The sequence below is a fragment of the Macrobrachium nipponense genome, chromosome 6 (genome assembly GCF_015104395.2).
Source record: "Macrobrachium nipponense isolate FS-2020 chromosome 6, ASM1510439v2, whole genome shotgun sequence".
In the NCBI taxonomy this organism is placed as follows: Eukaryota; Metazoa; Arthropoda; class Malacostraca; order Decapoda; family Palaemonidae; genus Macrobrachium; species Macrobrachium nipponense.
Genome location: NC_061108.1, coordinates 15,398,999 through 15,421,498, shown reverse-complemented (window position 1 = coordinate 15,421,498; position 22,500 = coordinate 15,398,999). Strand labels below are relative to the sequence as shown.

General features: G+C 36.4%; 1 protein-coding gene across 1 annotated transcript in view; it reads left to right on the top strand.

The window, feature by feature from the left end:
- Nucleotides 1–22,500, top strand: part of LOC135216930 (cadherin-99C-like) — a 175,642-nt gene that overhangs the window by 4,875 nt on the left and 148,267 nt on the right. The window contains exon 2 of the mRNA XM_064252476.1: nucleotides 16,892–16,961. Within this exon, the coding sequence (XP_064108546.1) occupies nucleotides 16,892–16,961 (70 nt within the window). The remainder of the gene's footprint in view (nucleotides 1–16,891; nucleotides 16,962–22,500) is intronic.

Below are 22,500 nucleotides of genomic sequence, written 5' to 3'. Positions count from 1 at the left end.
GTTATCATCACCGTGATTCATTAAGCTACAAATGTCATTTAATATCCAATTCGCTCTACCTCGGAATTAATCTATTTTCATATATATATGTTAACCGAAGGGGAATTTTTCAGTTTATATTAATTTCGTCCTATCGTGGATTCGAACCAGCGGACAGTTACTGCTGCGTAATATATATTAATTCATACGAATTGCCCAATTATTTTTTTCAAATTATTATTATAGGTCGATGTTTATGAATGTACACTTGTTTTGTAGTCTGCTTGCACAAGAACTTTACATAAGTTGTATGCATGACCTGGCTATTTTTTACCAGCGGGGAAATTTTTCCCGTTAACATAATAATAACCTTTAATGTATCACGTCTTCGACCTCACCAGGTTTGCGCCTAAGTCGTTATTATGGTGTAAATCAAGGTTATGATAAATAGCGGTAGATGTCGCTGGCATCGCGGTCGTGTCTATGGAACCTGGTGTAGAATAAATCTACCGTTTATGGTTGCTCATCTTCTCGTCGTGATGACCACCATGGCATATTTTAAACAGTCTCATGACTGCTGAGGTTCGTGGTGCACGTCTGCTGCTCTCAAACCTCTCATTTGATTGGAATTTGTTGACTTGGTCTAAAGGCTGTGCAGCCCACCATGAAGGGTCGAGTTGCAAGTTGAGCTTTTCATTTTTCCATTTTAACGTCTTTTTTTGCATTTTTCTAAATAGTGGTTAATTTTTTGGGCAACTTCTCGCAATTTGTGTAGCTAACGTACTAATTTAGTCTACGTAGCGAAAAGTACGTCAGAAAAATAACACTGAGTCTCGTAGTCTCAAGACCAATGTATGTAGATTATTCTATATAGTACTTTGGCCAAGACCATCCGCTGGGTCTTTCAGTTACGTACACATGCATGTAGTAACAATAATTTATCATTTTTGAGTGATGAAAAACAAATTTTTAGACTATTTTCTCGGAAGTGTGTAGCCATGTATGGCAGTGTGAAATTTTAAAAGTTAGTCGTGTAAACTGATTAGTTCTGGATAACAGGTAGTTTCAGGTAAAGACTATGGATCTCCCACATTACGTATATTTACATACAGTTTCAGACTTTTTGTTTACTCTTTCGTAGTTCTTTTGTACTTGTGATAAACAGTAGCCGTGGGTTGCGTCTACAAGTTAAACTTGTACTAAACACTCTTGGGCAACTTAACGCATACACACCGCACGCATGTTGAGAACAAGTCAACAACCAGTACTTCATACACTTATCCAGCTTTTACAAAAAAAAAAAAAAAAAAAAAAAAAAAAAAAAATCTACGTCTATTACTGTTGTCAGGAGGTGTGCGAAGTTAACATGGAGATTAAGAGTATTTCGAGAGCGAGTATATACATATATTTATTTAAATGCAATACATGTAATCTCCACGTAAATTTGAGTTTTGCGCATTATATACATACACAGTTATCTATATAAATAGGTATTATTGAATCGATTATTGATAAATGCGTTAGTATTATTTATTTAATTGAGCGTATGTGGGTGCACGGCCAGGTTTTACAGATAAACATGAATTCCATAAACGGAATGTATACCCTCGTATGCGTACGGCGTATAGTAGCATCGTGTAACTTGTCGGTATAATGAATTCACGTGAATGGAACTGAATTCCACTCAAGAGATTAAATCCCATTTTCTCACTCCCCCCCCACAACCCTACACACACACACACACACACACAACACACACACACACACACTTCCTCCCCCGTAGGTTCTGAACCCTTGACCTGGAAGAGACCTCTCATTACCGGCTTCCTCTCGTGAGATGATAATTATTCATGATAAAACAGACTGCCGAATGTAAGCATCCGTCTTAGTTTCACATAATGTAGCAGTACTCTCGGTTAGGCTGATGATATTTGGTGTCTTTGTCGAGTTCTGTCAACGGACGGTTTAGGCTTATGAAACTGGTCCTCGCCTCGAATAAGGCAAAATGTTTGGAGGTGTGCTTGCATTGTTAGGGCTAAGTTATAGTTATGAAGAAAGAAATGTCTCGAGGAAGAAGGTACATCGGCTTGGTTACGATTTCTGTCCTCACCTGCCTACTCTGCTTAGGTTTACGGTCGATTATAGGCCTATAGTCTTTTGGACCGCGGACAGGTAACCATTTGTTGTTTGGTCTAACGGCAATAAATCGGCTTGGACTTGCTTAGGCCTCTGGATTGCTTCGCCCTTAAAAGAAATAATGATATAGTCTTAACCCCATGGTGCTGACTACGCCTATTAATCATCAGTTGGACGCTAATGATGTGCGAGCTTTTAAATTAATTGTCTGTAGTACGGAATTGCCAGCAGAAATTCAGATTTAGATTTTTAACAAATTATTCTCATTGAACTTTCTCTATCTTGAGAAATGGCTTTAGATCTGGAACTGGTATTGAATGCAGAGCTTATAATTAGGAATTTGAACCACCTTTCATATTCACTTTCTTCCATCTTACTGTCCATCCTTTCCTAACAATGGATTCATAGTGCAACTGCGATGTTTTCCTCCTGTTACACCTTTCAAACCTTTTACTGAATGACTATAGGGCTCAGTGCTTGGCCTTTGGCTTAAATTTTATTTTTAATTCAATTCAAAGGTTCTGTTCTCGTCGCATTATGAGATTTAGCTGAAAAGAGATGTTGTAGAGAAGGATATTTTACCAATTTTCGCGAAAATGAAGAAGGTCGATTTAGACCTCTATATCTGGAGGTCAATTTGTGACGTGCATTAGTGTAGTTGTTAAAAAAAAGCAAATAAAACAAAACGGGTAGCAAGTGTCATTGCTCCTTGGACTTTTGGAAACATGCCCAGGAAATGGGAGACAACATAATGCCGGCTAAGGAAATGGCATCCTTCCTCACACAGTAATTGATAGCTGGTCGTTACTACCCTTCTGAGATGATATGTTGGTTAGTAGTATAAGTCTTAGTCTTTGAGCATTATTATATACATTCCTTTCTGAGATTTCTTGATGTGGATTACAGGAACATTCTTAAGGTTCAGAGATGTTGCGTCCGGTGATAAGTTTTAAGATAATTTCGTTTAAGGTTTTAATTGCGTATAAGAAGAATGCTATAGGCGTTACTGGCCATGGACTATAATCCCTATATACGAGTAATCATACAGATCTGGGTGTGTGGGATATGTACAGGAACTTTGCAATTCTTTGCATATTTTTGCATTTTCTCTCATTCTTATGAATATTTGGTGTTTTTCTGATTCTTGAAATAACTTTTGTTTTGCGGTAAAGAGCTAATACTGATGGCCACTTTAACAAATGATTGACACTATAAGTACCGGTACAAATATTTCAAAATTATTAGTCAATTTATGTTGTATACTGATTTAATGGAATCTTTCCTTCCACCGCAAGGTATATAAAGCTCTGCTTATTACGACTATCTTCTTGCTAGAACAATGAACTTTGCTCTACTAGGCTAACAATCTAAATCATAAATTAGGCCTAGGCGACGTTTGAATTCAGATAAGACTTAGCAGTGAGTTGGCGCAAGAGCTAAAACACTATAAAAAACTTGAGAGGTTGAGCAGAAAATTAAAGAGATATAAAAAAAACCCATTATGACACGGATGAGTTAGTCATTCAAAAAAGCAATAAACTGCAAATGACTGATACGAATGGCTATGGCATGATGGACCTAATGAGAGCTGCTAGAAATAAACAGAGGTTGAAAATGATGACGATCATATTGTGACGACGTCATGATTGTGGACTGTCTCCGTATTGTCTTTGGTCAGTCATATGACGAATTGTGTACGCAATACTGGGCTTTCTAGATGGCTTACACAAGGTTTATTCTCTTGACCTAGGGCTTACTATTCTGTGTTGTATAATGTTTTATAGCTATTCGGAACGTTTTGCTAAGTAATGTTTATTACTGCTTGATTTGCAGCTTAATTTATGATCAGAGGCTGTTTGATCACTTGAGTACAAACTTTACTTGAGTAGTTAGTTATATGCTAAGTTTACAGTGTACTGACAGATTTGCTGGCATATCCATTTCGTTTCAGGAAGTGTATGGTGGTTGTTATATGAAAATCACTCGTGCTGTAGCCGTATTGAATTAACGCAATGTGCTGTGATTCCGCTTGTGCCTATACGTCTAGTTCCATCAACTATGCCTAAGTTCTGCAGTTCAACTCACTTAATGAGTTACTAACGTAATTGGCGTATGGCCAGCCGGCAGGAAAAGTTGTTTGTGGTGATGTAAATGTCGATTTAGAGTTGGATGTGTGTGTGTGTGTGTGTGTGAGTGTGAGTGTGTAGCATCCAGCTTGTTCGTGCGTTGGTTAATGGACTTTGGTCCTGCCTAACCTGGAGACGACGCTGCTGTTAGGTCATTCAACCTCCCTGACCTTGAGCGTATATGTTCGGACGCCCTACTAAGGAGTTAGTACTAGTTGTAAAACGACGGTTGGTGACGTTGCTTAGAAATGCTGAGGCTGCGGGTGGTGGTGGTGGAGGGTTCAGAGGTGGGATGAGTAAGAGTTGTATCGTATTGTACTATTATCCCCAGTATCTCTTTAAAAGAATTTATGTTCGATGACCCTTCGAAGGTGACTCAGAACTCATCTCTGCGTAATTATTGATTGGCAGTTTCGTTTGTACCCTGAAATGGAATCAAGTCGAAGTTTGTGTTGCTCGTGGAGATGCCCTTTTGTCACTGCAACGTCCGGTGTCGACATCTGAAATGTGTAGATAAAATATACGATGGTGTTATTAGGAACTTTTATTTTAACAGAGAAAATATATGTTAGGATAATGATTACAAAATGATAGATGGGATTTTGTTCTGTATCTAAAACTCCTGCTTCTGAAACTTAAGCAAGTGTTGATATATATATTATATATATATAGATATATATAATATATATTATATATATAAATATATATATATGTATGTAGTTATGTATGTATGTATGTATGTATGTATGTATGATGTATGTATGAGTGAATTCCCTACCTTGTAGAATTAAGGATGCCTGTCATTACTACCGATATTGTCAGACTTTTCGTTGAGGATATTACAATTCTAGGAAGCGTTTTGAGTGATCAATAGTGTTTTGTTTCACATTTTTCTCAATAAACATAGCCACACTTCTCGATTAATCTTCACAATAAGTGAAAGTGTATTAACAACCTACGAATCTAGGAATGAGTAGGGGGGGGCGGGGGGGGGGGGGGGACGGTTGTCGCAGAAAAAAATGGAGGAAAGAAAGGCAACATTGTATTTATCGCCAGTAGTAGCGCGGGCGAAGTGCATTAGCCTTTGGCCCAGGCGTCCTCTTCCACCTGACTGGATTAGTCCAACCCGTAGGATTGCAAGTTGTACTCTTACCCAGTATGTTGCAGCGCAGTTGTTGCATTCCGAATGAGCTATTGACGACGTAATACTTTTAGTTCAGAGGCTTTTATACTCAATACTGTTATATATCTGCAGTGCAGATAACCTACATACCAATAGAGCTTTCAGAATTTGTGATAGATCTCCATTTGTGTTGTTTCTTTCGTGTTACTATTATTTTCGTATTTTAGGTTTCATTTAGAGTTTATGCTTAAGAAAAAGACTTGTAAGTGCAGGAAATAATTTGCAGGTTTTTATTTCACTAAGATGGAGTTGATGTGCAGAATTCCCATGTGCGCCGGTTCTGATCCATCCGTGGAAAGTAAAAGCATTTGCGGTTATTTCACACATACATGCATACATGTGTATATATTATATATATATATATATATATATATATATATATATATATATATATATATAGTATATATATTTATAATATATATTGTACATAATATATATATATAGTATATATATACATATATATGTATATGTATATACTATATTGTATATATATATATACATATATATATATATATATATATATATATATATATATATATATACATTAAAATGAGATTTGATTCATTTGGTTTTTGTTGACTTGTCTTGTGTGTTAACTATAATGGAAGTTCAAGTGGGTAGACTTTGCTAGTTAGGTAATGAAGTTGCATTTTATGATAGTTTTTATTTACTTAGTTCTTGTTGACGTTTGCAATGAAATTCAGAAGTAGTACGACCAACTCTCGCTATCATGACAGACCTAAGCGTTGGTTTACATCCTAACATATTACTCAACGCAACCTGCTCCAGACAGAGTTTACAGTACTGTGCGATGAAAGTAAAAATGTTACGAACTGGTAGTACCACGTAGACTGGCTATGTTGAACGCGTATATGTAAAGCGTGCAGTAAATGCTCAGGCTATCTGGCTGCTGCCAATATACAACAGATTGATGAAAAAAAAGTCATGAATTTCTTTGAGAATTAGAATTTTACTTGAATTCTCATATATTTTTTTTAAAGAATAGCTTAGCAATTGTCATATAGCTCAAGTATGTCATTTTCTATTTTGTTCTTATTCAGCCCAAGTTTGATGTTACGTGTCTTGAGAATACATTATTCTGCAGCCAAGTATGACTAGGCCTAACTGGGGTTCTTAAAGTATTTTTTTTTTTTTATTTCCTCCACTTCGGTAATATTTTCCTCTTTCAAATAGCAAATATTTAAACAGTTTTCTAATAACTTGAGGTTTTGCCTTGAAGAACGCATTCGCATTCCCACTAATCCCCATTCCTTCACAAAATCCAAGGCCGATAGCTGACGAGCAGTATTATGGAGAAGCCGTGCCGCGTTGTGAACAAATTACTGTGGCAGGAATCATAAAATAATGCAATTATAAGGTACACATGGGAATATGTGAAGCAAATAACGTTATGCCCGTTACTGAAGAAGCTTATTTCGATTATATTGGCCTAGCGTTGAGCGCCATAGTTGACGTTTGGCGCTTTCAAACGGCATTCGTCTTAATCACAAGTGTTGCTATCAGTGTTGATTACATTTATTAAACCATTGCCACTAATTATGAGTGTATTATTCATTAATAAGTTCTATGCGTTTGTATTCAGCTTTAGTTACGTTTGCGTCTAGGTGTCGTATATTTTTAAAGGTAAATAATTTAAAATAAACATGGACACTTCTCTCCACACAAGGCCTCAACTTATCTGAGAATACACCGAAGCCTTTTTTTTTTTTTAAGAGGGCATTTGAGAGGTGCTTATGAGTCTGTCCTTGCAGATAATATCAGTAATTTATTCTAATAATTTCTCTTAAAACTGAAGGAGAATTTTGAAATTGTATACATCCGGATCAAGGTAATCGTTAAACACGCAATTTTATTGTTCATTTATGGTTATATATTCAGCGAATATTCTAAAAATGTAAAACAAGACGTGAAAGATCATTGGAAACCATTCTCCGGTGGAGAAGGGGTAGTGCCGTCAGTGCACCTCACGCGGTGCACTGTAGTCATTACCTAAGGTTATTTTCGGCGTCCCTTCAGCCCTAGCTGCAACCCCTTTCATTCCCTTTACTGTACCTCCATTCGTATTCTTTTTCTTCCACCTTACTATCCACTCTTTACTAACAGTTGATTCAGGATTATTTTCAGCGCTGAATGACCTCATAGTTCCCAGCGCTTGGTCTTGGCCTAAATTCGATATTTCTTTTCAGAAACCGTCTGTGTTTTTTTTTTTTTTTTTTTTTTTTTTTTTTTTTTTTTTTGCACGATGAAGTTGGTCATTGGTTTGATGTCACTTGATAATTTCCAATTGCTCTTCGTAATTTTCGGAGCGTGAATTTATGCTGCCTGACCATTCTCTCACACTTTTTGTTATATATATTTTTTATGACATGTTCTACTCTACATCATGTGAATTGTCTGGTTTCGGATACTGATTTCTCCTGCAGTTGCCTTCGGTAAGTATTTTGTTTGTTACCATTATTATTAATTTTCTTACTTGTTTATCTTTTTCATAATGTGCAAGCTGAAATATCATATACTGAATATGAAAGACAGGACAGTTTAAGAGAATGCGATAAATTTAACTTATTTCTTATAAATAAGTAAATTTCCGTTAAAAATGATTGTACTGATAGATTTCTTAGTCAGGAGAAAGCTTGTTCCCGAGTGTAGGGACCTTCAGGAAGTCCAAGATATGAAAAGATCGTGGAGCTGAAGACAGACAATAGCCCCGGCTCTCAACGTGGGCTGTTTAAGTAAGCACCAAGTTAGGGTGCGTCTACACCACCAGTAAAATACGTCGCCAACATAACGTCTGTATCTTACCGCACCCGTATCACAAACAGATAGAAAACAATACAACGACCGCCATTTGGGCAGATGGTTGTCATTTACGGAAAGATCTTGAGCGTTCTGTGAATAAATTCTTGTTAGAGATCTAATATTCGAACTCCAAGTTTCATGTGAAATCGTTAAAGTGTAGTCTGGTCAATGTTACACAATGTTAAATGCGTGTTTTTAAGGGACATGCTTAGAAGCTTTCGATTTAGTTTATGTACTCGTATATACTTTTATTTTTAAATAGGCCTGTAAAAGAAACAACATTTTGATAAGCAACTATTCCGTCCAATACATATCTTCGTCTGGGACAATGCGTATTGGCCGAAATACAGTGGCATATTAAGATTTCTTTGTTTTAATTTTGGGCCTTTTTAAGAAAAATATTAAACTGACAAATCTCAGAAAGCAGTAATACACACACACACACTATACATTATTTATGTATATGACGTATGTATACAGTATATACATATAGCTGGTGAAAATGTTGTTACAACAGAATTGCATCTCATAAAAGGAGCCCATAAAAACTCCAAAATAATGAAAGTAGTACTATATTTCAGACTGAAGAGAGACAGCAGTCTCTGAAATATAGTACTTTCTTGCTATATTTTAGCGTTTTTTATAGGCTCCTTTTATATATATATAATATATATATATATATATATAGATATAGAGATACACGTAGAATGCAGAGTCGTGTCAAGGAAGAAGAGGAGAGTGGTAGATAGTAACGGTACAAGTTTGCAGGGGGTTGGGTCATGGGTATGGCCCTGGGTATTTTCGTCGGGGCGGCACAGTGGCTTGGGGGAGCGAAGGGAAGAAGAAGGGTAGGGGTCCCTCCTGGAGACTGGAGTGAAAGATCGTTGGTGATTGGTGGTGATGTCAGAATCCCTCTAGGAGAGAGAGAGAGATAGAGGGTGGAGGGAGGGAAGTGGCAGTTGGCTGGCTGACGGAGGGAGTCTCTCTCTCTCTCGCCCTGGCCTCGATGCTTCAAGGTAAAGCCGATCACGAAGACGAGGCTCTGGAAAAGGAAATGGGAGAGATAGATGTTTTATTCAGCTCTCTTCAAAAGAGGAAGTTACGTGACAACCGCAATTGCTGGTGAAGGAGGAGGAGATGGTGATTTCAGTTCTAATCGCCGTCTTTGGTGATTTTTGTTGTAGTTGCCACGGTGTAGGTCATATACCTAGACCGTGGTACTAGCAGTTTCCTTTAGTAACGCTTGTAGTTGATAGTTTCGCTATCGTTATTGTTGTTTCATTGTCTGGTATGTTTATGGCGATTTGTTTCGTTTTGATGATGCCTTCAGGGTGAGGTAATGTAAAGTCACGGTGATGCTGATGGGGGAAGTCTCGTGTTTCCTGCTATTTAGTCCCAATGAAGGGGAAAGTATTGGCCTCTGGAAAAGGTAGATACCGTTGCATTTTTTAAATTTTTTTTTATTTTGGAGTTAAAAATTATTTGCCACATAAAGAATAAAAGTAATAAAAATAAACAAAAAATATCAGAATTTTAATTTTTTTTAATTTTTAATATTTTATTATATTTATTTTGATTACTTTTTATTGTTTTATATAAATTTTTATAATTTTTAATTAGAAACAAGAAGCTGGATGAAGATATTTAATGAATAATAATAATAAAAAAACCGGATGAGACTAATGTAAGTTCTGTTCATCACGTCTACCCTTTGCTTGTTTACAGCCTTGGCATGTTTCGTGTGGCAGCTTATGGCTTGCCCAGGAAAAAAAATGGAATGCCCTTGGAAAGGGTATCGTATGTATGAGAGAGGAAAAAAAAAACACCCTTCGCTACTCGTTTTTCGAATCAGGAACTACACTTTTTGTATAGAATAGGCGATTAGGGAACTAGGAAGATTTGTTTTTCGCTCAAGTTTCCCGTTTTATTTTTTAGTTAATGAGTCGCTGGGTCTAAATTTTATTATTTTTAATATTGCTTCTACTTGGTAGTTTGGGTCACCAAACAGCTTATTTATTCGACATATTAGGTTGGTGGGTCTAGTTCCAGGGGTCCAAACAAGGCGTCGTATCCCTTTACCACTTAACCCACGCGTAAGGGTTGTCTTTTGGACAGGTTCCCGTGCTGGCATGTAGGCACCGTTACCTAACCAACCAATCATATTCTTTAGCCCTTACTTTCGTCTTTGCTTTAGTGGCTTACAAGGTCTAAGAGAGTATAGGTCTAGAGAGTATATTTTCTAGTCTAGACCTTGGTGGCTTATGGCTGGTTTGCTTACTCGGAGAGTAAGGCTGCAAACTGTGTGTTGTACTGTTGTTGTTGTTTTTGTTGTTGCCGGTAAGAAAGGTCTTTGGACAAGCCTAAAAAGGGAGGGAAAAGGTGTTTCGCGTTTAGTTAAAGAAACAGGAATTTTAGGATAGGATATTTATGCATTATTTATCAGAAGGAAAATGTAAAAAAAAATTTAAGTGTGCATTTAAACAATACAGAAAAAATATTTCTACAAAATAGAGTATTTTAATTTTCGTTGGTGAAACAACGCTCTATTTGACCATAGATTCTACCACGCGCCCCAAGTAAGCTGGAGGTCGGATCATGCCTTGTTCTTACGTATGTGCAATTTTTCGTTGCAACTACTAGGGTCATAGCAGCCCGACATATGAAGCATTGTTCCCGGATCTTGGCTTATGTTCTAGTCTCCTTACTTTGACTATCCGTTAAGGTTTGAGTTTTTTACCTTGAATGTACACTCAGGGAATTTTCCTTTATTTGTTCATATATTTATTTAACGGTTTCTGTTTTTTTTTGCATTGCTCCCAATTAAATACTTTGGCTTGTTATCTACGCGTCACCTACTCCGAGGTGGTAGTGCTGTGGGTCCCGGTAGTGCTATAAACATGTCGGAAGCTCCGTGGGAACGCCGTATGTAGTACTATAGCCCCTCGAGGATCCATGTACGCCCATTTCTATATTGTGTGGTTGACAGATGTAGAAAAGTAATCTCCGTGCGGCCGTCTACACATTTACCATACGGTGTTTAGTACTAGCACCTCGAAGTAGGTGACGTGTAGTTAACAAGCCATAGTAACGCCTCAGTGGCGTGGTTCGGTATGGTGTTGGCGTGCCACCTCGGTGGTCGCGAGTTCGATTCCTGGGCATCCCATTGAGGATGGAGAGATGTGTATTTCTGGTGATAGAAGTTCACTCTCGACTTGGTTCGAAGTCGCGTAAAGCCGTTGGTCCCGTTGCTAGATAACCACTGGTTCCATGCAACATAAAAACACCATACAAACAAACAACCCAAAGTAGTACCACGAAAAGTTTAACGAAGGAAGATACTTTAGACATAAATAGTTGGAGGATGTGCAATAGGACAGCCGACCCCTCAGCGTGTGGATTTAACTCTGCTGTCAATTTTGTTCGGGCGAAAGCCACACACCCACATTCCCGTCGGCTGGTCCAGTGACACCGAAATCGTGTTTGGTGGTTGTCAAGAGAATTAGGTACAATATGTGAAGGGGTTTATCTTGCGGGTCTCCAGTGTCACGATTCTTCTTCTTCTTCTTCTTCTTCTTCTTCTTCTTCTTCTTCTTTTCACTCTTTCGTGCTGTGAGACTTATAGCATTGGGAATTAAATTTGTTAAAATATTGAGATTTATTACGCAAGAGACACGGTATTTTTATCATCTTTAAAGGACGTATTGCCCTGCTTACTGATCGTTTTATTATTATTATTATTATTATTATTATTATTATTATTATTATTATTAATTTGAAATTTTGGTTGGGTTACCAGTCCGGGGGATATGGGACCCTTGAAATGCATGAAATTTAATTTTTATTATAGGCCAATTAGAATATTCAGTGTTTTAATCCGTTCCAAAATTACCGTAATCAATTGGATAGTGACTATAAGTGACTGAATATTCAAAATACGGTCTTCTCAAAACTATCTTATAATTTAACCAATTTTTAGAATGCTCCATAGCTATGAAGTTTAAGTATTCAAGTAACAACGGGATTTTGCAAGATTGCGAACTTTTTTAATTGATAGGTGCAGTGCCTCTGACGAAAAGGATTGTTGTCGGTGCTACTTCGGCGTCACCTACTCCGAATTGTAAATGTGAAGTAGACGGCCCTCGAAGATACCGTTTATTGATATTTGTCAATCATACAATATAGAAATGATCTTATCTAATACAGGGTGTCCATAAAGTCCCAGTACCATTACAAGTATTTATTGCTCAGAAACCATATAACATAGAGCAATGTATTTATTTATTTATTTTTGTTTTTAGAATGAAGTGCTCTGAGTGTAAACTTGAGGAAATGCAGAACTTTCTACAAAACGCTGCATTACTCTGTTATATGGTTTCTGAGCAATAAAAATTGTAATGGTACTGGGACTGTAAGGACACCCTGTACTTTGATCCCAGAGGGGCTAGTACTAAACACGGCGTCCCAAGGAGCTTCCTCCATGTTTAGTACTAGCACCTTGGAGTAGGCGACGCGTAGGCAACAAGGCAAAGTAGCACCCTATAGTCATTGTAAACTTTTAAAGATTTTAAGTGTATCTCTAACAATATATTAATATATACACCCCAGAGAAGGAGCATTATATTATCGTCTTGACCGAACGTTTACTGAACACTCCATAGTCTTCAGACTTGTTAAGTACCGTACAGTTCTCATCTCTAATAGAACTTTCATCCTGGAAATGTGGTGTTGGGATACTGGCTGCATTCCTGTCGGTGCTGCAAGAGTGGAAGTGGTTATAGATGCCGTTTCGAACGGTCGTGGTTGCCGGCGAGCTGTTGGTGGAAATGCCAGCGGGTTGCTTCGACGTAGGGCCTAGTACCATTCCCTACCCTACCCTACCCTACTCTACCCACATACCCGTGGTCTTCTTTGGGAACTCCTCTTGCCTTGCCTGTTAATGTGCGTTTATTCGTGGTTATGACGAAATGCATATTTGGTGTCCAGTCGGTTTGTTATGTTGCCTTTTTTTTGTTATTGATGTTTATATCATTAGCGAGTTTTTTTTTTATCGTCGATGCATGTATTTGACATGGCAGTCGATTTTCTTTCTTTATACTGGATAGATTTTTTTATTTAGTTTCTTTTTTTAATCTTCTAATTCATGTATAGTTAAGACGTCATCTCGAGTCTGTCGTGGGATGGAGGGGGCGCACTAGTGTGTGATGGGGTTCCTTCCTTTATTCTGTACTGGTGCTGGAGTACAGGTGTTACGGGTCTGTTATTTAGGACTTTTTGGGTGAAAGTCTCTCTCTCTCTCTCTCTCTCTCTCTCTCTCTCTCTCTCTCTCTCTCTCTGTGTGTGTGTGTGTGTGTGTGTGTGTACTTGAGTACATACTATTCCATTTATTGAGAGATATATGTACAGATGACATGAATCTCTCTCTCTCTCTCTCTCTCTCTCTCTCTCTCTCTCTCTCTCTCTCTCTCTCTGTACTGGAGTATTTTTTATTCCATTTATTGGGAAATAAATGTATAGATGACACGAATTTACTCACTTCTTCGTCATGCAAATATGTACATACAAATCTAATGGGTGTATGTATATACGGTCATGCAATTCCTATATGAATTTATAATTTAGATGTAAGACGAAATAGAATAGGATCATCAACGTATTAAGCATGAAGCAAGATTGACGTTTTTCAGAACCGTGGTGAAAATGTATGTTACTGATGCACGTAGCGTGAGTTGATATAAAAAAGGAATACTGCTTTGAAATTAGCGGTTTAAATTCGAAAAGCCAATAGTCGTATACAGAGCGATAAATTGAAATGCGTTACTATATTTGATAGAATGGATCTAGTATATGGAGAGTGACATACTTACGAATGCACGGGAGTTTCACGTTGATGGAAGTAGTTTAAAAGAATTTATGGGAGAAAGATGAGGTTGAATCGCACTGGGAGTAAATGTGCAGCCAAGACTATACAGGAAAATACCACCTGAAGTGAACATCACACTAGAAGAAAGCAAATAATAATAATAAAAAAAGAACTAAAGACTCCCATTCTGCAGGAACCACGATATTGAGGAGAAAACACTTAAAAGACTGTTGTAAAATATAAGAAGCACCTTATGTTGAAAACGTACAGGGGCCTGTCAGAGAGGGAATCATCCCTGTATAGAGGGCTCTGCATAAAACTATTTAAAAGAAGCGAAAAGACAGGATGAGAATTTAAATACTGTGAAGTCATCGGGGTTAAGATAAGCATATCTTTGTTTAACCAGACCACTAAGCTAATTAACAGTTCTCCTAGGGCAGGCCCGAAGGATTAGATATTTTTACGTGCCTAGGAACCAATGGGTTACCCAGTAACGGGACCTCTACAGCTTATTGTGGTATCCGAACCATATTTTGAGAAATGAATATCTAATCACCGACATAAATTCATCTGATTCCACGTTGGCAGAGCAGGGAATCGAACCAGGACTGCCGAATCGTTAGGTAAGCACGTAACCCACTTGGCCAACGAGAAACTAGTAATCGTGAAGTAAGAGGTATTTGTGAAGTTGGTCTGTTCCTGTAGAGAAAATGCTTCAGTGTTAAGTTTATATGAAAGATAAAAAAAAAAACCATAGTGAAAGTATGAGTGAGATGTGGTTGAGCGTATCTGAAGATAAGCCGTAAGCTTCTTTGAGCTCACGAGAACTTTGGTGACATGCGTGTGAATGGTGTAATAAGTAAGGATGATACTTCCGTGAATATTTGAAGGGGTTGTACTTATCTATGCAGCCCCATAATCTGGGGTTTCAGGTACATTTCATCCGTCGAAGATCTACGCAACACTACCGGATGTTTTGTGTCTGCATGGAGACAGTTTGAGTGTTGTATCGTGTCTGCCTTCAATGGTTGAATAGGAACGAAGGTGTATATATATATATATTATATATATATATATATATTATATATATATATATATATATATATATATATATATATATATATATATATATATAATATACATTTTTACGTATATATATGTGTCAAGGTAGATATACAGATCTGTCAGTAAAAGATATATGAATCATTATACGGATCGTTCGTATCTGTATATACCACAGATATGAACTTTATCCAGCACAAAATCCGAATGTATCTTAGTATCGAAATATCTCTGTATTTATATCGTAATGTCTTAATATCTGGTGTAGTTGTATTCGTGTACGATATTTTTTTCCCGGTTTTCGATTTTTTTTAAATGGCACGAAATAAAGAAATAATCGTATATCACTTTTTTTTTTTTAAATGGCACGAAATAAGAAAGAATTGTTAAAACGTGACGTGGAACGAACAGGTCAGCCAGCGAGAGTTAAAAGGTCAGGCCAAGCCTCCGAGATCTGGTGTTCGTCAGACTCGTGTCCATGTATCAGATCTCTCTCTCTCTCTCTCTCTCTCTCTCTCTCTCTCTCTCGTAGCAGTTCTCTTGCAGCAGTAGTAGATTATTTAGAATGAAGTTATGATTTCTCTCTTAAGAGGAGTATTGAATCTCTCTCTCTCTCTCTCTCTCTCTCTCTCTCTCTCTCTCTCTCTCTCTCTCTCTCTCTCTCTGGTTGTAATAGCAGTAGTAGTAGTAGTGGTAGATTTTTAGAAATAAAGTAATTGATTCTCTCTTAAGTGAGAGGAATATTGAACTCTCTCTCTCTCTCTCTCTCTCGCAGTAGTAGTAGTGGTAGATTTTTAAAAGTAGTTATTAATTCTCTTAAGTGAGAGGAAAATTCTCTCTCTCTCTCTCTCTCTCTCTCTCTCTCTCTCTCTCTCTCTCTCTCTCTGGTTGTAATAGCAGTAGTAGTAGTAGTAGTGGTAGATTTTTAAAAATAGTTATTAATTCTCTCTTAAGTGAGAGGAATATTGAACTCTCTCTCTCTCTCTCTCTCTCTCTCTCTCTGACATTTTAGTCAGTGTGATCTGCATTTCTCTTTTCTTTACACAATGATTGTAACTATTGAGGGGTCATGTGATATGTGTCCATCCTGAGGTCTATTTGAATATATTCCAGAAGTCTTGTGTTTTAGATAAACATTTCTTATATACCCTTCAACTTCTAAGATGAAACTCCGTAGGGGGGGTAGTGCCGTCAGTGGACCTCATGCCTTGCACTGTAGGCATTACTTAAGGTTCTTTGCAGCGTGCCTTCGACCCCTGTCTGCAACCACTTTCGCTCCTTTTACTGTACCTCCTTTTATATTCTCTTTCTTCGTTTTTACTTTCCACCCTCTCGTAACAATTGTTTCATAGTGCAACTGCTTTGAGGTTTTCCTCCTGTTACACTTTCAGACCTTTTACTGTCAATTTCCATTTCAGCGCCGAATGACCTCATAGGTCTTGACCTTTGGCCTAAATTCTATATTCAGTTCAACTCTAAGATGGAAGATAAGCTTCTTTATAATAGACTAAGTCACCTGAGAAATCCACGAAAAAGTTAAGTGTAGTACGACACAAAAATATTTGGAAAAAACCAAAAGGAATTGAATTGACAATTAGTACGCAGTATTATCGGTTTGTTATTATCAAAACCGGACATTTTGAATGCTTCAGGATCAAGTGAATTTGAAAAATTATATATCGGCATAATATATTAAATATTTTCTTTTCTTTATTCCGTCATCAGGTGTTAAGGGATGTCCATAAAGTGCTGTGGTGGTTGTTGGCTGTATATTCGTCCACCGTTTTCGCAGAATGTGAGTATTTGTATATTATTTTTCCCATGTGTATAGTGTTTATACTACACATACACGTGCATGTATTATATGTATATATATATATATATATATATATATGATATTATATTTATATATATATATATATATTATATATATATATATATATATATATATATATATCTATATATATATATATATATATATATTTATATTATATATATATATATATATATATATATAGATATATATATATATATATATATATATATACTAATAGGTTTTTAATTGTGAGAATTCTGATTTTTGTTTTGTTTTGCGTATTACATATGCAAAGTAAGATGTTTGGCTTTTTGCAAGGTTGTCCTATTGGCTTAGATTACAAATTGAAATGTAGGAACTGTCAGTTCATTTATCAGTTTTAGTTAATAAAGCGATTATGATTAAATATTATTATTATTATTATTATTATTATTATTATTATTATTATTATATTATTATTTATTATTATTATTATTATTATTATTATTATTATTATTATCAAATTTATTTTTATTACATTTAGCTAACTTAAGTTATGAGAAAGTGTTAGTTTACACTTTACGCCTAGTTTAACATTTAATTTTTTTTTTTTTTTTTATCGGGAATTACTTCATATATCACAGCTTCATTTTCGTAGATTGCAGGAGTCTCTGTTCCCTGAACGCACGAAAGGAAACTTTTAAATATTTATGTTACTTGCTTATTTAATGTCTAGTTGAACCTTACACGAAACCAAGTTAATTTCACTCCTGTGGGTTACGATTCCGAGGACTGGGTTGAATTTTTATTTATTTATTTTTATTTTTGCTCAGATCTCTGAGATTTCTTTTTTTTGAAGTATTTGGGCGTATCTTTTTTTTTTTTTTTTATTTTTTTTTTTTTTAGTTTCTGGAAAAAAATATAGCGTTACTTGGTAGATATGTTATTTTAGCATTTTTGTTTGTTTGTTGCAATAGTAGTTGATTCAGTGTACCGTGAATGTTTTATATATTTTTTTTTACATAGGCATATGTTAAGCAGTAAAGAAGTATCAGTAACAAAGAGAGAGAGAGAGAGAGAGAGAGAGAGAGAGAGAGAGAGAGAGAGAGAGAGAGAGAGATTTTTATATTATACGTTCTTAGGTTTTGTAGATTGATTCACGTCGTATGGGTCATTAGAGAATATAAAAAGATAATGGACCTTAAAGCTTTTCTTATATTTCACTTCATTCTTAAATAGTTATCATGATAAACTATAAAAGACCGTAGTTATGTGTTGTAGGGTTGTGGAAGGTTGTAGTATAAGACTCACTGAATACTGAATTCATTCACTGCTGTTTAGAGCGCATGACATTCACAACGATCAGTCATTATTATTATTATTATTATTATTATTATTATTATTATTATTATTATTATTATTATTATTATTATTATTATTATTATAACTAAGAAGTGGTAATGAGAAACCGTAAGGGATATCCATTAGTATTCGTTAACTGGGAGGCAAACATTCCACAACTGTCTTCTATGTTACTGTCCCCAACGCTACTTCAAAAGGAACCGGAGTGATTTGACAAAAAACGGAGAGAGAGAGAGAGAGAGAGAGAGAGAGAGAGAGAGAGAGAGAGTATGTATTCTATGTCCGTTATCGTGTGTGTTTGAATTCCAGTGGTTCCGGTTGTTTTAAATAATTTTTATTTCAAAATTATTTTTAGACTTTTTTAATGTTCGGTAAGTAGCTAGTACCGTAGCGTATATTTCTTAACGTGACGATTATTTCATTGGTAATTATGTTGAATTAGACGTTAACCAGTTGAAGCTGCCTATTTCATCTTAGCACAATTTGATTATATTGTAAGTGTCTTGATTTCTCTCTTGGAATTTTTTCTTCCTCTCGTCGGTATATCCAAACATACCCAGGAATGGATTGTGATTTAAGAAAATTACTTTTAGACCAATCATGCAGAATATTTCGTTGACTGAATATATTGATCCGTGTAGGCGTTACATGTACAAGGTCATATATAGGTTGTAATTGAAAGACTCGCACACAGGATTAAATTCTATTCTGGCTGTTGAACCCATGAATACAATTTTAATTCAATTCTGTAATCCCCTGGTTCACTGTGAATGTTAAAGAGAGTTCTATTTGATTATTCATCTCTGCAACTTTTTTTCAGCTTAAAGAAACTGCTTATGGGCATGAGTCGCCTTCTCCCCTTCCTCGACAAGTCTCTCTCTCTCTCTCTCTCTCTCTCTCTCTCTCTCTCTCTCTCTCTCTCTCTCTCTCTCCATTAGTTTTAAAAATAGCTGAGTATTATAACACAAGAGCGAAAAGAATTTTGACACCATAACCTTGACATTATTAGATAATTTTTTCTGTATATATAATTAATTGTTTAATTGTTTTATATTTGTCTTTTAACGATTTTTCTGTCTGCTTTTCATCATCCAGTTTTCTGAACTCAAAGTAATCCAGTTTAAGGTTCACAATTCCACGAATAGATTATTTGAATTTACTCTTATGTTTTTCTTTATTTTTTGCCAAGCCCTTTTACCCTCCCTACACAAAAAAAAAAAAAAAAAAAAAAAAACAGTAATTGCCCACGTACGTAGGAATGTCACAAAAATCTCCATTGAGATTGTAATGGCTGACACGCTAATAGCATAGCTGAGAGAGAGAGAGAGAGAGAGAGAGAGAGAGAGAGAGAGAGAGAGAGAGAGAGAGAGAGAGAGACTCTGAAATATTTATAGGTAAAGGGGTCAGGCGGTGAAGAGGTCACGAGAGGCGAGGTGTATCCGGTCGTCTTCTCTTCCTGAGATTTATTTGAAGATAATGGCATTGATATGATTATTATTATTATTATTATTATTATTATTATTATTATTATTATTATTGGTAGTAGGAATAGTACCAGTAGCTGAACTTGAAGCAGTAGCGTAAAACTAACAACTTTGCGTAAATAAATGTTATCGGTGTTTTGGTTTCTTTTTCATTAGCTTATAGAATTTAATTGTTCACGCCCATCATTCGGGTATACAGTTAACATAGACGTAACTGGAGTTAATATTGAGGTAAATATTCTGTTAACCCTATGATTCCATTAGTGATTTTTGGTCTATCACAGTCATCCTATTCGACTGGGTGGTTATTATAAGTTGGGTTCCGGATTTGCCTCCTGCCTCCTTAGGAGTCCATCACTGTTTCTAGGAGCGCACTCTTCTGCATGAGTCTTTGAGCTACTTCGGCATCTAGTTTTACCAGGTTCCTTTTCAGGGATCTTGGGATCGTGCCTATCGTCCTTATGATTATGGGTACAAGTTCCACTGGTATATCCCATATCTTTATCATTTCTATTTTCAGGTCTTGACACTTATCCATTTTTTTTTTCTTTCCTTCTCATCTACTCTGGTGTCCCATGGTATTGCGACATCAATGAATGATATTTTCTTCTTGATATTGTCAATCAACGTCACGTCCGGTTTATTTGCACGTATCACCCTATCTGTTCTGATACCATAGTCCAGAGGATCTTTGCCTGATCGTTTCCTATCACGGCCCCATCAGGTTGATGTTCGTACCACTTATTAATACCAGGTAGCTGGTGTTTCTTTCACAAGCTCCAGTGGAGGGCTTTTGCTACTGAATCATGCATGCCTCTTTTTGTACTGGTTCTGTGCTAGTGCCGAACATTCGCTGGCTATGTGGTTTATGGTCTCTTTTTTTTCAATTATTATTATTATTATTATTATTATTATTATTATTATTATTATTATTATTATTAAAAGGAACAACACTTTTTAAAATACTTAAGCCTACGTGCACAAAGTGATGCGGAACACCCTTGCTATTAAGGAGTTCTGTACCAGTGCGATAACATCAGAATTTTAAGAAGTCTCTTCTGTTATGACTCTATACCCACGTAAAGTTTGTATTATTACTATTAAATGGTAACAGAAGTAGCAATAAAACCGGTATCAGTACAAGAAGGAACATCTACCTACATCTTAGTTTAACCAGACCACCGAGTTGATTAACAGCTCTCCTAGGGCTGGCCCGAAGGATTAGATATTTTTTCGTGGCTTGGAAGCAATAGGTCACCTAGCAACGGGACCTACAGCTTATTATGGGATCTAAATCACATTAAATTAAGAAATGAATTTCTAATCACCAGAAATAAATTTCTGATTCGCGTGGGCCGAGCGGGGAAGCGAACTCGGACTACCAAACCGATAGGCGAGCACGTATCCTACTCGTCCATCAACTCGGAATGTATATTATATATATATATACATATATATATATATATATATATATATATTATATATATATATATAAATATTAATTTTTATAATTACTTGAGCCGTCGGTGACCTAAGTTGTTGTGACGCCATGGTACATTTTTGCATCATTCAATCATAGTTACTTGAGCCTTTTTGGGATAACTTGACACCTTCAACATTTGAATTTACAAATAACTAAGACGAAACTGTAGAGTTTACAAAGATCCGCCTTTGATCGCCTGATTTCATTACCTGTCTTATAAAGTAAAAAATAATATAGACTGCAAGAAAGGAATGCCGGGGGCATTGACTTGTTAACTTGTAGGAATTCTCATAAAAATAAAATGTGAACTTTTGACATGTCCATCAAGCTACCACGAAAAAACCAAGAATGGATTAATTACTATATTTCGTGTTTGATTTAAAGGCATAATCTCCGTTTTCTTCAGTCCCACTTGGAGTGCATTTTTCAACCTTCTAATGATAAGAAGCATGGCGTATTTAAAACTCTTCAAAATGTGTAAAAAAACAGGTGGTTGAATATTTGATATAGGCCTACAATACTTCATGGGGCCTGATATTTGCTATCTGATGAGCCCCATATGGGTTAGTGCCGTCATTGCACCTCATGCGGGGCACTGTAGGCATTACTTAAAGGTTCACTGCTGCGTGCCTTCGGCCCCTAGCTGCAAAACCTTTCCTTCCTTTTACTGTAACTTCTTTCTTATTCTCTGTTTACCGTCTTACTTTCCACCCTATCCTAACAGTTGATTCCTAGCGCAACTGCGAGGTTTTTCTCATGTTACACCTTCTACTGTCGATTTCCGTTTCAGTTCTGAATGACCTCATAGGGCGCAATGCTTGGTCTTTGGTCTAAATTCTATATTAAGTTCAGTTCTAATGTGATGAGAGTAATTATGTAAAAAAATGGTGTGTCTTAGTCTTTTTTATTCAAGTTTTATTCAGTGATATTCCTAAAGGATAATTCGCTTTAGTTAGAACCTCTCTAACAGGATGCTCTCCGTCGTGTCCCTTTCTTCCTCCTCTTTGTGTGCATTTGTAGGCGTGTTCGAGTCGAGGAGGTTAAAAAAAAACAAAGTTCATTGTGTGGAAAACTGCACACAATGTCTTGCTTTGTTTACGCGCCGACGCTTCTTTTGTTTTCGTGTTTACTCAGATTACATTCGATTTTTTTTTTTTTTCCCGACGTCCATTATCCTGGCGCTTTGTGATTTCTCGCATTCCGTCCTCGT